Source organism: Lagopus leucura, unplaced genomic scaffold (genome assembly GCF_019238085.1).
Source record: "Lagopus leucura isolate 7727_CA_CO unplaced genomic scaffold, USGS_WTPT01 Super-Scaffold_73, whole genome shotgun sequence".
Classification (NCBI taxonomy): domain Eukaryota; kingdom Metazoa; phylum Chordata; class Aves; order Galliformes; family Phasianidae; genus Lagopus; species Lagopus leucura.
The window spans coordinates 96,754,626-96,771,030 of record NW_024962252.1 but is presented as its reverse complement, the minus strand read 5'-3'; the positions used below and the strand labels follow the sequence as shown (position 1 = coordinate 96,771,030).

The 16,405-nt window shown below is 44.5% G+C and overlaps 1 protein-coding gene across 1 annotated transcript; it reads left to right on the top strand.

Moving 5' to 3' along the window:
- The first annotated feature begins 50 nt into the window (after positions 1-50).
- On the top strand, positions 51-6,442 carry DNAAF10 (dynein axonemal assembly factor 10). The gene is made up of 8 exons (XM_042883331.1): positions 51-253; positions 355-455; positions 1,057-1,187; positions 1,707-1,808; positions 2,936-3,051; positions 3,229-3,363; positions 4,673-4,770; positions 5,536-6,442. The coding sequence occupies exons 1-8, from the start codon at positions 65-67 to the stop codon at positions 5,741-5,743; spliced, it is 1,080 nt and encodes a 359-aa protein (XP_042739265.1). The 5' UTR covers positions 51-64; the 3' UTR covers positions 5,744-6,442.
- The last annotated feature ends 9,963 nt before the right edge of the window (positions 6,443-16,405 follow it).

Sequence of the window (16,405 nt, the reverse complement as noted above, 5' to 3'; positions counted from 1 at the left end):
GGCTGCTTCCGGTCCGCCCTCCCTCCGGCTTCCCGCGGCGGCCGCGGCGCTTCCGGCGCTCGGTATGTCGGCGGCGGGGTCGGAGCGGCCGCAGGTGGTGGCGCACGTGCAGCAGTCGCTGAGTTACACCGTGTTCGACTGCAAGTGGGTGCCGTGCAGCGCCCGCCTGCTGTGCCTCGGCAGCGCCCCGCGCGGCACCGGCGTGCTGCAGCTGTACGAGCTGCGCGGCGGGCGGCTCCTGCTGCTCAGCGAGGTGAGCGGGCAGAGCCGGTGGTGATGCGGGGCGGCCCCTCCGGGTCGAGGGGTCCTCGGCGCTGCGCCCAACCTGCCTTTTTTTTGTTGTTGTTCCTGCAGATCGAAAAGGCCAAGCCGATAAAATGCGCGACTTTCGGGGCCGCCTCCCTGCAGCAGAGGCACCTGGCAACGGGGGACTTCGCAGGCAGCCTCAGCATCTGGTGAGCGCCTCGGGTCCGGAGTGCTGCAGTACAGGAAAGACAGGGAGCTGTTGGAGAGGAGAGCGGCAGGATGATCGGGGGGCTGCAGCACCTCCCATATGAAGACAGGCTGAGGGAGCTGGGCTTGTTCAGCCTGGAGAAAAGAAGGCTGCGGGGTGACCTCAGTGCAGCCTGCAGTACCTGAAGGGAGCCTACAAACAGGAGGGGAATCAACTCTTTGAAAGGATAGATAACTGCAGGACAAGGGGAAATGGTTTTAAGTTGAGGGAGGGGAGATTGAGGTTGGACATGAGGGGGAAGTTCTTCACTATGAGTGGTGAGGTGCTGGAGCAGCTGCCCAGAGAGGTTGTGGATGCCCCGGCCCTGGAGGTGTTCAAGGCCAGGTTGGATGGGGCCCTGGGCAGCTTGGTATTAAATGAGGTTGGTGGCCCTGCGTGTGGCAGCGGTTGGAGACTTGTGATCCCTGAGGTCGCTTCCAATCCTGGCCATTCTGTGATTCCGTGCTCCTGAGATCTGGGCTGGTGGGGAGGCTGCAGCTGGGCTGTTGCACCGATGCTGACTGCTGAAGGCGGCGCTGTGTTATCTGTTCTTTTCTCACTAGGAATTTAGAAGCTCCCGAAATACCCGTGTATTCTGTGAAAGGTCACAAGGAAATCATTAACAGCATAGATGGTGTAGGAGGCCTGGGAATTGGGGAAGGTGCACCAGAAATTGTGACGGGCAGTCGAGATGGTGAGTGGGTGAGCTCTGCTCAGTTTACCATCCATCATCCCTGGATGAGGTCTGTGGGCACTGGGATGGAGGGCAGCCATGCCCGGCCGTGCTACTGAACCCAACCCGTGCTTGGGATGGGTTTCCTTTCCTTGCTTTTGGAGCTGCAGGGCAGCTAAAGATACTCTTGCCACTGAGTGAGAGACAGAAGGAATACAAAGCAGAATAAATAGAAAATAGCAGCTGGAGTTTGGATGGGGCCCTTGGCAGCCTGGTGTAGTATTAAATGGGGAGGTTGGTGGCCCTGCATGTGGCAGGGGGGTTGGAGATTCGTGATCCTTTGAGGTCCCTTCCAACCCTGGCCATTCTGTGATTCTATGGAGATCTTACGCCTTCCAGGTGATTTTCCTTTGTTTCTGTTTGTTATCCTGTTTCGCTTTTCCTTATACATTGAAGCAGCCTGGAGGGGTCCGGCTGCCTTTGCCTGGGGACATGAGAATGGTGCATCCATAAGGCTGACTGCTCTGCCCTCCTCCTTAGGCACTGTGAAGGTCTGGGACCCACGGCAGAAGGAGACTCCTGTCGCTAACATGGAACCTGCGCAGGGAGAGAGCAAAAGGGACTGCTGGACTGTGGCTTTTGGTAACCCATCACAACAGCCTCCTCTAATGTGACTGCATTTTGACAATTATCAAACTACTGAAGGCAGGGTTTGTTGTTCAGTGTTGCCAAATTTGTGTGTTTCCAATGTATTTTAAAGGCTGTTCATCACGTTTTGTGGCAGTTGGCTCAGGCATCATTTTCTTACCATCTATGGTCAATTGCTTCACAGATAAGCTTTATTCATGGGCATTTTTACAGCCCTAGCATGGGAATTGAAAATTTCTATGTCTAGGAATGTAAAAGCAAAGGAACTGTTTTGTTCTGGAGGGGTCTAAGTGAGGTTGTGCACGGAGAACCAATAGCTGGTGTTGTGTAGTTCCAGCTGTCAAGCATTAAGACATTAATTTAAGTGACAATCCTCAGAGCTAAATAAAGGCAGCAGAGGTGCTTGACTCGTGCTCAGCACTTTTCCTTTATAAAGGGCAAGCTGCTTGCATTGTACACCAGCAGGTGTTTCTGGATTAGCTCTGTTTCTGCTTCCAGAGTCAGGCAGTGAGTTTTGCAAACTGCTAATGCATGCATGGATTATAATAACAAAACAGGAGATGGCATTTCTTGGCAAGGAGGTCCAGCTTCAGTGCCTGTTGCTATTGAGATCTTTGCCTTCTGTTTTGACTCACGGAAAGAAAAGTGGCCTCGTACTTCCTTAGATTTGCCTTTGAGTTCCAGATGCTGGAGCCCAGGCCACATCCATCCCAAACTCTGCGCTCTCCATCCAGGTGAACTTCTGGCAGCCACTGCTGTGCCTCCCTGAGCCTGGCTGCTGGGAAGCAGTGCTGAGATGGCTGGTGATGGCTGTGGTAACACCCAGTGTCTCCTCAGCACTGCTGAGCATGGTTTGCAGCAGCTGAAGCAGTCTGTGTAACTCAGGCAGTGCGTGGCAGGGGGAATGAAAACTTGTTGACCCTGTTTAAAGAAAAGGACTGCCAGGTTTGAAGCTGTGTTTTCGATACCTTTCAGGCCTGAAAAACAGCCTGCTCATTTAATCTTACTATAGTAATGCTTTGCTGGCATAAATCTAAGTTGAAATTGCTGACTTAAGACAACTCAAAGTTACAGCCTAAGAGGGGTTTCTGTATTTTGATTAATTCTGTCTCTGTGTCCAGGCAATGCTTACAATCAAGAGGAGCGTGTTGTTTGTGCTGGATACGACAATGGGGACATTAAATTGTTTGACTTAAAAACCATGTCACTGCGATGGGAGACCAACATTAAGAATGGGGTAAGGTGCCATGGGAACATGGCTTCACTCTGACTTCTGTGCGTGTGTTTTCAATCGTGTTACTGCCCAGTTGGTGTTGTTGTAAGAATGACCAATGGTTAGCTACGTATTTGCAAACCACACACACAAATGTATGTTTTTAGCAGTGGCTGCATGTATTGATTTCTCTATTTCCAGGTTTGCAGCGTGGAGTTTGACAGAAAAGATGTGAATATGAACAAGCTAGTGGCCACGTCGCTGGAGGGAAAATTCCATGTTTTCGATATGAGGACTCAGCACCCGACTAAAGGATTTGCTTCTGTTTCAGAGAAGGTATGGGGAGGTGGATAACTTCTTTAGCAGCATCTATTACAGAAGTTTGTCTCTTAAGTAGCTGGAAGCACCGCAGGTTTAAAATTGTTGTCTTTGGAGGCAGTAGGATCCCAGGTTAGTGGGGCAAGCTGTGTGATAGCATGGCCCTCAAGCAGGCACTGAAAGGACTCCCATGCATCCTGATGCCAGTGCTTCCTCAGGCTTCCTCTCTTTCAAAGCCTGTTATTTGGGCTCCTCTGGTCTTTGGCTCCTGTTGCAGCTCTGTGCACTCAGCTGTGCCCGTAGACTGGGGGTCATGTACATTGCAGGCTGCATCAAATTGTGATCAGCAAGCAAATTCAAATCTTAAATATATCCAGAAATAAAGGGAGCCCTCTGAACATGTTTTTGTGTTGTTTTTTTTTTTTTGTCCTGCCTGTATGGGCCTTATGTGGGCCTTGGAAATACTGATTTTCCTTCAGAACCAAGCATTTTTGATTTGCAGTATTGTGATTAAGTGAGGACATATGGAGAGAGGCTTATGGCTGAGTTTCCATTTAATATCTTTAACTTACTGTTTTCCACATCACCAGGCAAAGCAGGTAAGACGTTGGTTTGATCAGATAGCACGAAAGTATTTACTGAGTTAGAGTCTGTAGTAATAAACTGTGAAAGAGGAAGTTCTTATCTTTCATTAATTGCATTTAAAGGTTTCCTTTCAGACATTTGTAGACAGATGTGCATCAGGTCAGGTCATGCATGTTACAGATTTCTGTTGCCTGGCTGAGATTTAAATTTGAATTTTAGGTGCTCAGTTGTGTTTGCACAGCGTTTGTAGTACATTCACTTACAGTAATGTTATTTAGAGATGTCAGATGGTGAAATTAGCCCCATGGTGACGATGTCACCTAAGAGTCTGGAAATTGAGTACTTCTACAAAGCTCCAGACATGCTTTTACAGCCACTTGACCCATTTAGCCATACTAAGATGGCCGGTCGTGAAGAAGCTGAAGTAGTGTGGTGGCCTTGGTAGGGCTGCTGCTGCCTTATCTCTGCACTGGAGTGGGGCTTTTTCTGCCTGGGAACTGGCTGTTCCATGACAGCAAGGTTAAGGCAGGAGGGAGGGAAGGTACCTCAGAATGGTTGTTCCAGTGTCAAGTACAGCAGTCATAGAATCCTAGAAGGGATTGGGTTGGAAGGGGCCTTAAAGTTCCAGTGCCCCTGCAGCGGAGGGAGGTCTCTTCATACAGGTAACTGCAGTGCATTTTTGCTTCCCTTCTTGCAAAGCTCAGCTGTAAATGACTTCTGTACAATGCTGATTGTTTCCTAGGCACACAAATCCACCATATGGCAGGTTCGGCACCTCCCACAGAACAGAGATGTATTTATGACGAGTGGAGGAGCTGGGAGCCTTCATCTCTGGAAGTAGTAAGTGATGGTTACAGACAGGGATAGTTACAGACCTTCTGGTCTATAATGGGGGAATGAGAAACAAAACAACCGGTTATTGTTTTAAGAAGGAATCGTCCTAAAAATGGCATGCAGGGTCCCACTTCCAAGCTCAGAACTTCTAGTTAGAATTACTGCTACAAGTACAGAGGAAAAATGATTCTGGTGTCAGTATTCATCTGGAATCCTGAATTAATTCCTAAAAGAATGGGATTGCAACAGCATGAGTGAAATCAGCCCTTTTCACTTTTCTTAATGTAATCAAGATCTAATTATATTCCCAGTTAATACTGAGTAGAAGAAAATAGATTTCGTAAAATTCTCATGGGAGCAATTATATCTTAGAAAAAATATTGAAAGCCTGGACTTTCAATGATTCTTTGCGTCTTCTCACACTACATAGCAAAATAATTTAGTCATCCTAAATGCAGTGAAGTAGATGCATCAAGTTTCAGGGGGGGCAGCTGAGGTGGAACTGTTTGCCTGTGGCAAAAGCATCACTGTTGAAAGATAAAAGGCTATAGGAGAGAAATATCAGGACTCAAAACTTCTGTCTCATTGTTTTGCTATGAGATACTTACCAAGTATGCAGCGTGGCTATACCTGGATATGATGGCTCATCATTTTGAAGACATTTGCCTTGAGAACAGCAGAGACCTTTCTGAGTGGTCTTTTGAGAGCAGAACGATATTGCTGTTTGTCTCAGCAAACTCTAAGAGCATGTTTTACTTTTCTTTCTGCCAGTGAGTACCCGGCTCAGCGCTCCAAGAAGGACTCGGAAGGAGCTGAGATGGGGGTGGCAGGTTCTGTCAGCCTCTTGCAGAATGTGACTCTGTCAACACAGCCGATTTCTAGCCTGGACTGGAGCCCTGACAAAAAGGGGCTGTGTGTTTGTGGTGCCTTTGACCAAACTGTGAGGGTACTGATAGTTACGAAGCTTAACAAAGTCTGACAGGAAAACTGGGATTTCTGATGAGAAAGCAACATAGTTTGCAGTCTGTAAATATGGGAAGGAGGGCCCTACTGCTTTTAATTTAATTTCTCCCTTGTTAGAACTGGATTAAAGAAATAGAAACCAGATCTTTCTATTGAAAGTTGAGATACATGCACTTAAGAGTTGTTTGATTGTGCTGCGATGACTTGGGAAAACTTTCTTGGGCATAAAACTTTTACTTTCTGGAAATGTAAATTGACATTAAAATGAAACGTGCCTTTCCATTAACACAACCTGTAACTTCAATCACATGAGTTGCCTGTGTTCAGTTTAACCACAATGCAAGTCCATTTGTGCTTGTGGAATTGTTTGGCTGTTTTGTATGTAGTGATGTCCATATGCATTCATGCAGTGGAAGCTACTATATGCTTCCTCCATAGAAACTCTGTGCTTACTGGAATTTGTTAGTTAGAATGTTTGTTAAAGGACTTAGAATTCTTTAATACACTGTAGAAACTACAATGAGAACTAAATATCCAGGTTTAACAGTGTAAAGCTTTTGTTGAAGATGGCATCCAAATTAAACTCTTGCACAAAATGCACTGTTTTATTATTTTAGTTTGGATTTGTAATAAGTTTTTAGTGTTCTGTTGATTTTTTTTCTTATATCTGTTTTTAACTTTGTATTCCACAAATAAAATTATTTGAGGCATTGTTTCAATATGAATCAAGTATATCATTCAAACATTTTGATACTTAGAGAAGGACTGTGCTCCTGAGAACACTGTGCAGTCCTTGGAAGTCCATCATTTTGCAGCAGAAGTTAGTAAAGCTAACTCCCTGTTTTAAAAACTGAAAGAATGTTTTGGCAACCTTCAGCATTCACTATTTCTTCAAAACCAACCGTGCCAGAATAGCTTTGTTGCTGTCATTGTGCCTAAACCTCTCTGTGATTCCTCTTGCCTACCTGATGCTTCTTCTCTGAACAGACAATGTTTCTGCCAGCTGTTTTTCACATGCATATCCACTTACTGCCCTCTGTGTGTGTACTGAGGGGAGTGGTTCATAATTTAATTGTTTCACTGATCACATTCTTTGTCTGGTTATTAGCCCACAGCTGGCTTGTTTGTACAGATACGAGTCTCAGTTAAAAGGATTTGACTATTTCTGAAACAAGATTGTGGTGGGAAAATGACAGCTTTGCCCATGCTAAAAACAAGAAAGCTCCTGTGTGGTGTGTCCCTTTGCAAAGAATTTCTGTTTTCTCAGGCTTTGGAGTGAGAAATTGCTATCTGATAAATTCAGGCAAGTCACCTGCCCTGCTTCTCAAGCCCAGTGTTCCATGGGCTGCTCCTGAAAAGAAGAGGCTGCTTTGCTGAGGCACTGAGGTCTTATGTCTGTGCTGGTCCTGCCGTCAGCTGTTGTCTGAGCAAGATGCAGGAAGAAAAGGAAACTGCATAATGCTGGACAGTAAGGTAGGGCTAGTGGCAAATAAGGGAAGTGTGGAAGCCAGAGGCTGTAGAAATTAGAAAAGGAAACTGGGCTGAAAGGTGAGGAGCTCTGTCAGAGGGGTCGCGCTAAAGCCAGGGTCAGGTAGTGAGAGATGGCAGGAGTGCAGAGCTCGTGCTGTGAGGAGCCTTCAGACTGCATGGAAATAGTTCTGAAATCTTAGCAAAGCTATTTCTCTGCTTGCTGGAGGGCTGATGAGTTTTCTGCTGCAGCAAGTCACGTGCTGGGGGAAGGCAAGTCTTAATGGTCTGAATGTGCTGATGGATCTGAACTGAATCAGCTAAGTCACAAATTTAAAAGAGAAATGAGACGCACAGCCTGTGCTGCGTCAGTCAGCTGCTTTGGGGCTGTGGGAGAGCAGGGTTGGACTGAGAGACTGTACATTTTTCTTCTGGTCTAAGAAGGTTTGAGCTAAATGGAAGTGAGGCAAAATTGTTCCGGTTAACTCCCAGGAATGTTAATTGATTAAGCCAGTTGAGGAAAAAGATCGGCACCTCGGGGCAGAAAAGGCTCACAGGCTATTAGACCTTGTGGAGCAGAGAAATCATGAATGCCTGTGTAGCAGCTAGGGGTTGGCAGGAAAACTGCAATAGACTGTAAACTCATGTGAAAGTCTATGGTTTTAATAGGCTAATGCTCAGCTCTAGGCTGCCTTCAGATTCAGAGCCTTTTGTGTCCTGCATTTGTCAAGAGCCAGTGGAGATAAAAGCACAACGACTGAGAGCAGCAAACCAGGAGGTATCTGAAATTGGAACAAAGGTTTCCTTCTAATACAAGAGCTCTGAAGTTTGATGAGTAGCATCTGTTCCTGCATGGAGGGGATGCCTTGCTCAGGGCTTGGCAGTGGGAAGGTCCTGCAGCGTGGCCAGAACTGTGGGGATGCCCTGGCAAGGAAACATTCCAACACTGTGGGCAGGCACTGGAGCTGCTAAGGCTGAGCCCAGAATTTGAGATCCCTGAGCAAAGGTTAATGAGGTCTGTCCATCTGCCAAAACTGTGCAGCATTAACTTCTTTGTGCAGATACGTATGCAGGTTTCATTCTGGCTTGGCAAGCAAAAGGCAGGTTGTGTAGCACGTTAGTTGTATGTTGGCCCACAAGTGCTCTTTCAAGGTACGTAGGCTAAATATTTATCAGAAAGCAAAGACTTGAGCAAAGTTTTGCTTGGACTTGATGGTTTACTTGAAAGTGTAATATCTCATGTGTGTATAATAGATATCTATCTAACACAGGTAATGCATCTTCTGCTATACATGGCACAACAGGGTGCATCCTGAAATTATTTTTAGTGTTGTCCCTTTTAGGGTGTATTCTGGGTGGAAGAGAGTAGAGGGAACTGTTGTTCTGCAGTCTTGGCTGTAGCTCTCTTTGTAAAGCCAGGGATGGGCACTTCAAAGAAGCAAGTCAAGCTCTTGAGTCTAAAGTGTGTCATTCGAAGACGAGCTCCATTAGCTTTGTGCTGTAATTGAAATCTACTTGCTGAAAGGCATGCTGAGCAGCAGAATTTGGGGGAAATGTGGTTTCCCTCTTTAATAGTAATTCTGGGTGGAGCAAATGAATGAGCAAAGAAAAAGCTCTCTATAGATGTCAGTAAGAAAAAACAAAGAATGGCAAGTGCAGCACTGAGCTTTTGCTGATATACTTTTATTATATACTTGGCCTGCAGCAGCCGTTTCCATTCCTTATACGAGCAACTCCAGGGTGAACTCCTAGTGAGCCTAGATGATAGTGGTACAGACTAACAGCAAAAACTAATTAAACAACACTTCTTAATGCTCCATGCACTCAAAAAGATGAACTTCATATTACCTCTGAGTGCTTAATTTCGATATTAATCTTATTTGTTGTTTTAAGAAGTAGGGAATGGGACTCCCTCATGAGAAGCGTGTTGCAGGGAAATGTGTGACAGCTTTTCGTGGTGAAAGTTTGCTTAGAAAAAGCCAAACAACAAACAACTAAGAGAGTTGGAGGAAAGCACAAGTGAATTACAGTGTTGTGTTTGCTCAGGAAAGACAAGTAGCTATATTTGTGTACCTGAAAATAAGGAAGATAGTTACTAGTTGGAGGAAACTTCTGCTACCAGTGTCTGTACTGCCCTTCATCTCCTTGGCACATTGGATTTCTGCTTTTCCCAAGCTAAACAAGAAACTCAAGCAGACCAAAAGCAGTCCGTGGCAGCCCAGGCTGCTCTATTTATAGTCCCTCCCCCTCTTGCTGAAGACTGGCACCTCTGCAGCCTGAAGGCTGAAAAGCTGCAGCACGTTCTAAATAAAATCATAACGCAGCAGAAATGAAATGCACAAGTCCCCTCTGCTGCAGTACTGAGGCATGCCCTGGAAAACCCCAGCCTTGTCCAGGAATGGAATGTGCTACTGGCTTTGATGGTTTTATTTACCATCAGCAACCACATGTAGTAAACATACCTTCATGGCAGCTACTTCTTGTTTCCTGTGCAAATCATCCTCGTATGTATGTGGCAGGATCTATTTATGGGCAATGACAATGTCACACAGTTTTTTACAGGTGTCACCCAGGTCCCCAGCTGTTACACATCAATTTCTTCCTTCAAATCAGTCACTTTGAGTTTCACCATTTGTACAGGCCTTTGGGTATTTCAGCCCCCCAAAGTTTTCCATGCAGGGAGCCTATGTATGGTCTATGGTGTATTTTTTCCATCACCAGAAAAAAAAATATGTAAAGGTTTAAGCCATGATTTGGATTGACTTTTAAGCAGAGGATCACAGGTGTTAACTGTGTATGGGAAGCCACAATACAGTGTCCTTTTGAAGAGGGTGAAGTATCATCTGTTGTCTGTTTTTTCCAGAGTTCAGCTATGATATGGAAGGTATTCAAACCCAGCATCAAAAGAAACATAAGACAAAAGGAAGGACTCTGGAAAATTGATGCATCATATCAGTATTTGAGAATTTACCTTGTTAAAATTAAAACAGCCAATTTGCTGGTGTGATGCAGGTCTATAGCATCAGCTGTTCCCAGCAGGCAGCCAGCATGTGGCTTCTCTGTTCAGGAGACCAGCTGGATTTAACAAGATATGCCAACTTATCAGAGAACAAGCCCCTTGCTGCCTAGCTTACTAGTACAGCTACAGCCTCTGAAGCAGATGTGTCTGTTCCAGTTTTACCTCCTGAAGTTCTGCCTGCATTTCCCTGCCCACAGGATGTTAGTAAATCTTGACCCATCTTTAGTCACTGTATCCATGTGCAGGGACAGCTGGGTTACAGAACCACAGAGGCACCTGTAAGTTCTCTTCTCTGTATGTGACAGTAAGGACAGCCAGTCTAGAATGCACAGACAGGTTCTCTACTCACAACAACAGCTTCCTCTCCTGTCAGCGTGCAGGGCTGGCCTCTCAGAATATTTCCCAATCACAACATTAACCCTGACCTTAGGAGTGGCAGTGAAGCTGAATGAAAAAGCCCATCAGCAACATGAATAAAACAAGCACAGACAAGCCCTCCTAGGTTGCTTGGGTTTTTGAGGTTATGAAACATTCAAGGCTCTCTCTGAAGCTATTGGTCTGCAGAATGGCAGTCTCACAGAGCTGCACAGCAGCCAAGACCTGATGGGACCATTTCCAGTAGTAGTGATTCAGAGGTAGTAGCTCGGCCTGTTTCCCAGGTTGGGTTGCAGCAGTTGCTCATTGTCAGACTCACTGTTACAGTGCATCTTTTAAGTATGGTGAAGTCTCCAAATCCAAGCAGCTTCCAGTTCTTCCTCTTACAGGTAGGGTTTTCTTGCATTAAAACCCACCACTAGCAATATTTGTGTCTTGGAAAATACTCAGGACAATTTGTTTTCATGAACATTTCTACCATGACAGTGTGAATGCTACATTATTCTCACTTTGCACAGATGTGAATGACTACAGGCATGGTGCAAAGCCTTAAATTCTTATTTGTGATTTTGCTGGGTTCTAAGGAAGCTGTACCTTCTTATCTCTTCCTTATCTCAGAGGGCATAATGCACCCCTTTTACTGTCACTGCACCACTGTCTGGCCCTGATTATGCTGGGATGTTGCTCCAGCCTGTCCCGCATCTATCAGAAATAATTCAACATTAGTTATGTCCTCTGTTTATTAAAGGCTTTTTTCCTCTTCATTTTTTGTTATCTTCTGTAGATGATTTCTGAGACAAAGATGATCTTTTTATGAGTATTTTGGGCTTGGAGTGCCATAAGCCTCAGGTTTCTAGGCAGCACTGCCACAACAATGAAAAATAACAATAAAATATAAGAATTGTTAATAAAATCTGTTCATTTGCATCTCATGCTAAACCTTTCATTCTCTGAGTCATCAATCTTCCTGCAGAGCTGACAGAATCTCTATTTCATGTTTCCTTGTGCTGTAACACAACCAGGCAGGATGGCAAACCCTTTCTGCTGCCTTGCAGAAGTGAGCAGTAGCACAGTAACACCTATGGCATCTTCATATCCACCAGTATTTTCTCTTCCTGAAATTCCCATTCTTTTCCTCCCACATCCTGCTGTTGCAGAATGTATGGCAAACCTAAGAGCAGCCACATGAGATGAGACCAAAGGGTCTTCCAGCCCCATTCCCTGCCTCTTCAGGGGATATGTGCAGGTAAATAAATGCAAAGAAAAAGTCCTTAAAATTTTCAACAGTAATTTGGGTCCTAATTTTGATTTACTCCTGGCATTGTCCTAGGTTTCATGCTAAAATGAAGATGGAGAATGAAATACATGGTTCTACTAAGCACAGTAGCTGACAAGTGAGAATGGTGGAATGCTAAAGCATTTAGAAAAAAACCCTCAATTTCTAATACAGTTTACTTTTGCAATTTTAGTGACAGATTGCTGTAAAAAAATGACAGGTTTACAAACTGATTGGAAGTAATGGTAAGGCACATGCGAGATGAGGAGGTGATCTGAGACAGCCAACACAGCTTCACCATGGGCAGATGGTGCCTGACCAATCTGGTGGCCTTCTATGATGGAGTCATCAGTGGACAAAGGAAGGGCAACTGCTGTCATCTGTCTGGACTTGTACAAAGTCTTTAATGTGGTTCTGCACCACATCCTCACCTCTAAATTGGAGAGAGATGGATTTGAAGATTGGGCTATTCAATGGGTAAAGAACTGGTTGGATGGTTGCAGCCAGAAGGTTGAGGTCAATGGCTCTATGTCCAAGCAGAGGCTGATCATGAGTGGTGTCTCCCAGAGGTCTGTCTAAGAACCAGTGCTCTTCAACATCTTTATCAGTGACCAAAATAGTGAGATTATATGTGCCCTCAGCAAGTTTGCTGATGACACTGAGCTGAGTGGTGCAGTTGATATAAGGAAGGGACGCCATGCAGGCTTGAAAAGAGGGCCCATGTTAACCTAATGAGGTTTGACAAGGCCAAGTGCAACATGTTGCATCTTGGTCAAGGCAGTCCCAGATATGTGACAGACTGGGAGATGAACTCCTTAAGAGTAGCCCTGTGGAGAAGGACTTGGAGGTTCTGAGGGATGAAAACCTGAACATGAGCCAGCAGTGTTTGTCTGCAGCCCAGAAGGGCACTGGTATCCTGGCTGCATGAAAACAAAGGTGGCAGCAGAGCAACAGAGGTGATCATTCCCCTCTGCTCTGCCCTCATGAGACCCCATCTGGAGTTCTACATCTGGGCCTGGGGTGCTCAGCACAAGAAGGATGTTGGAGTGGGTCCAGAGGAGGGCACAAAGACAATGAGAGGGCTGAAGCACCTCTCCTAAAGCTGAGGGAGCTAGGCTGAAGAAGAGAAGGTTCCAGGGTGATGTCATTGCCTTCCAGTATTTAAGGGAGCTTATAAACAGGAGAGAGATCAACATTTTACACAGCCCGAGTGATAGGGAAAGGGGAATGGTTTTAAACTTTAGTTTAAAAGGAAGAGGAGAGACTGAGGTTAGAAGCCTGGGGAAAATTCTGTACTCAGAGATTGGTGAGGCCATGGCAAAGGCTGCCTAGAGAAGCTGTGGGTACCCCATCCCTGGAGGCCTTCAAGGCCAGGGATGGGCCCCTGAACAGCCTGGTCTGTTGGGTGGCAACCAGCCCACAGCAGAGGTTGGAACCAGATGGTTGTTAAGGTCCCTTCCAACCCAAGCCATTCTATGAATTGGAAGAAATGCAGTGTTGGAACAATATCAGAACAAATACTCTGTGCGTGGTAGACTGCTTTTGATCTATTTCTACTGTTTTCATATATAAATGCATATAACTTCATCAATATATTTGCATCCAGCAAATAAAGTTTCATATGTAAAGTAACAAGATACAGCATCCAGCACTTCACCACATCCTGTCATTTAATCTAGCTGGCACGGACACAAGCTCTTTTGATCTGTATTAACCGTCTTTATCTCGGTGTAGATCTCAGCCTCCCTATCTGTTATGTTAAAAAAGCTTTAATCAAAGAGTTTAAGCCAGTTTTATTGAATTATATTATTTTTCCTCTCAAAAACAAGGTTATAGAGCTCAGTTTCCTTCTTTCCACATACTTTTACATCTGTATTTTGATTAGAAATGTTTTCAAAAGGGAAAAGAACCTCTGTTCAGTATGTTTAAAGCCATTCTAATTTAATTCGAGTGCAGAAAAAAATGAAAAACATTTCCAGAACTTTTTATCTGAAAGGTGAGTCTAAGTTCACCTGGGCATACGGTGCAACATATACCACTACCAAATCCAGCAGGCTGTATCAGAACACGGAAAATGTTGGAGGTTATACTTCTCTTCCACTGTCCTAAGTGCCACTGCTATAGTTTTTGGGTTTTAGCTCCTGAAGATGAGAGACTTCCCTGTGGGTTAGCCACAAGACTGTATTTCCCTTTGTATGGGAACTGCTGAGTCACGGCCTGAACCTCTGATTGATCACCTGAGGTGAGCAATGAGTCAGCCAGAGCAGCACAGGTGAAGGCAATTCACCTGTGCTGCCTGGCTCCACCCCTCCTAGACCTATTTAAGAGCTGGCTACCAGTGGGGAAGGATCTCTTCTAGAGGTTGCCTCTGCTGGTGTTTTGTGGGTGAGCCTAGGATAGGGGTCAGCCTTTTATTTATTCTCTTTTGTTATCATAGTCTACTTTACCTAATTCTCCTGGTTTTTTTTTTTTTTTTTTTTTTTTGTGATTATGACATCCTAATATTTTTTGATTATACACTCTTTTTATCCAGTCTAGTGGCTGGGGCACAAATCTGACAGTCAGACATCTTCATCTTCCTATACTTATCATTTGCCTTGTAATAAATCACTGTAAATTCTCTCTTCCTGCCTTGCTTGCCTATTCCTTTCATGTATCTGATCTCTGTAGAATACAGGCAGAGTAAATTACCATAAGCATGCTGTTGAGCTGCCTGTAGTTACCAGTTAGCAACCAGCAACCATTTTGTCTTCTCATGAGCCGAAGGAAACATCAGGTACTCACCCCTCTTGCACTCAGCGGCAAGTGCAGGTAGGCGGGCAGATGAGCAGAGGGATGTCCACGCTTCACCTTACTCCTGCTACGCCCTCTTCTGGTAATTCACTGATCTGCCTACAGAACAGATGGCATAGATTAATTAGATTACACCCCAAAGAAACAGACCTAAAAATCATGAAAGGCCCAGAGATTTCTTAATGTGGCTAAGGGCTTCTGATACAAGTGTACTCCACATACTAATATCTCCTGAGCTGGTCTGCATGTCCCAGCCTGGGATTTTACAAGGTATCTTCCAATATTCTGCTTTTTAATGATTTTGGCCATAAACTGACTTTAAACACAGTAGGCCAGTGTAGCAGAAATGCTGAGTCACAGCCTGAACCACTGATGGAGCATCTGATGGGAAGGCAGGGCCAACCAAAGGGAGGTCAAGTGCATGCAAAGCATCTGAGTGACTAGAAGGGAGTGGAGCCAGAATCCACCCCTTTCCATTCTCATTTAAGGGATGGCAGTGGAAGCAAGAATATTTTGCTAGAGATCCTGTGTACCTGAGACCTTCTGAAGGGAGGAAGCTTTTTTTCAAAGCTTTTTTCCTTTATTTCTGTGCTAATGAGTGTTGCACTTGAATAAATCCTCGCTTGCTGCAGCTTGGGACCTTGCTGCTCTGCTGTCATTGCTGTGCTTTTCATAGCATTACAGCCAGGTAATTCAATGGTGAAATGGTTTGCAGGTCAGGTACCCAGGTGCAGACTAACTCATTTCTTGAAATAGATTAAAATGTGATATTGTAGAGTCTCAGACAAGCACACAAACCCAACCTATGGGCTGACCAGAGGTACCACAACACTTCTCAACTAAGTTTCAAAATAGATTAGCTGTAATCTTACAGAATTAAATCTGATTTAAGTCTGAATTACTTTAGCAATTTCAGCACAGCTACTGACTCCCTGGAGGTTTAAGATATGGTTTGCCAGAATAAAAAGTGATTTATTATGTGAGAAGGCTTTTTCAGTAGCATTATTTCCTGGGACTTGGAGTCACCACAGCTGGTCTGTACTTCAGGCTGTGGTGTTTGGCATGACACAGGCTTATGTGATTAGACATCTCCTCTTGATATCTTTACCAAAATGCAAATAATCTGGAAAGTTTCATTTCACCATAATTTAGTGAGATGCATTTTGCTTTAAAATAATGCCCAAGGGAGGAGCAGCTAGTAAATCATGTCATTCGAGCCACAGAAATACAACTGAGGACTCCACAGACATTAGAAAGTGTAAAACAGGCAACAAGAAGCTTTCTTTTAAACAAAATCTGTGGGTCAGACCCTCTGAGGTGAAAAGTTGAGGCAGTCTAATATTCTGAAATATCAAGACTTTTAACAGTAAACTGATAAAACATTAATGCTCATCTTAAATACTGCAAATACGCCCATCTTAAAGTATTAATAATCCTGATAAGAATACTGGAAGTGACCCCAGAACAGAAATCCTTCTGCTCTCTTGTAAGCATAATGGTTCCAGTGAGGTCAAGCCTATGGGATTTGGCATCCCTGCCTACTCTGCAGGAGTCAATATGTGGTGTGTATATAGTGAGATAAATCATAATAAAGGTCTAATTACATTAAGGATGCCTATCACTTTGACTATTCTGGCAAAAGTATTTAGGATTGTTTTCTGTTGTTTTGGGAATTATAGAGAAAAATCAATAATCATTCATAGCCCTCTCAAATGAAATGTCTTCTATTAAGTTCTGGCTGGCAGTAT

Coding starts and splice junctions, on each gene's coding strand:
- DNAAF10 (XM_042883331.1), top strand. CDS start 65: ATGTCGGCGGCGGGGTCGGAGCGGCCGCAGGTGGTGGCGCACGTGCAG. Junction 254..354: donor GGCTCCTGCTGCTCAGCGAG/GTGAGCGGGCAG, acceptor TTGTTCCTGCAG/ATCGAAAAGGCCAAGCCGAT. Junction 3,052..3,228: donor AGACCAACATTAAGAATGGG/GTAAGGTGCCAT, acceptor CTCTATTTCCAG/GTTTGCAGCGTGGAGTTTGA.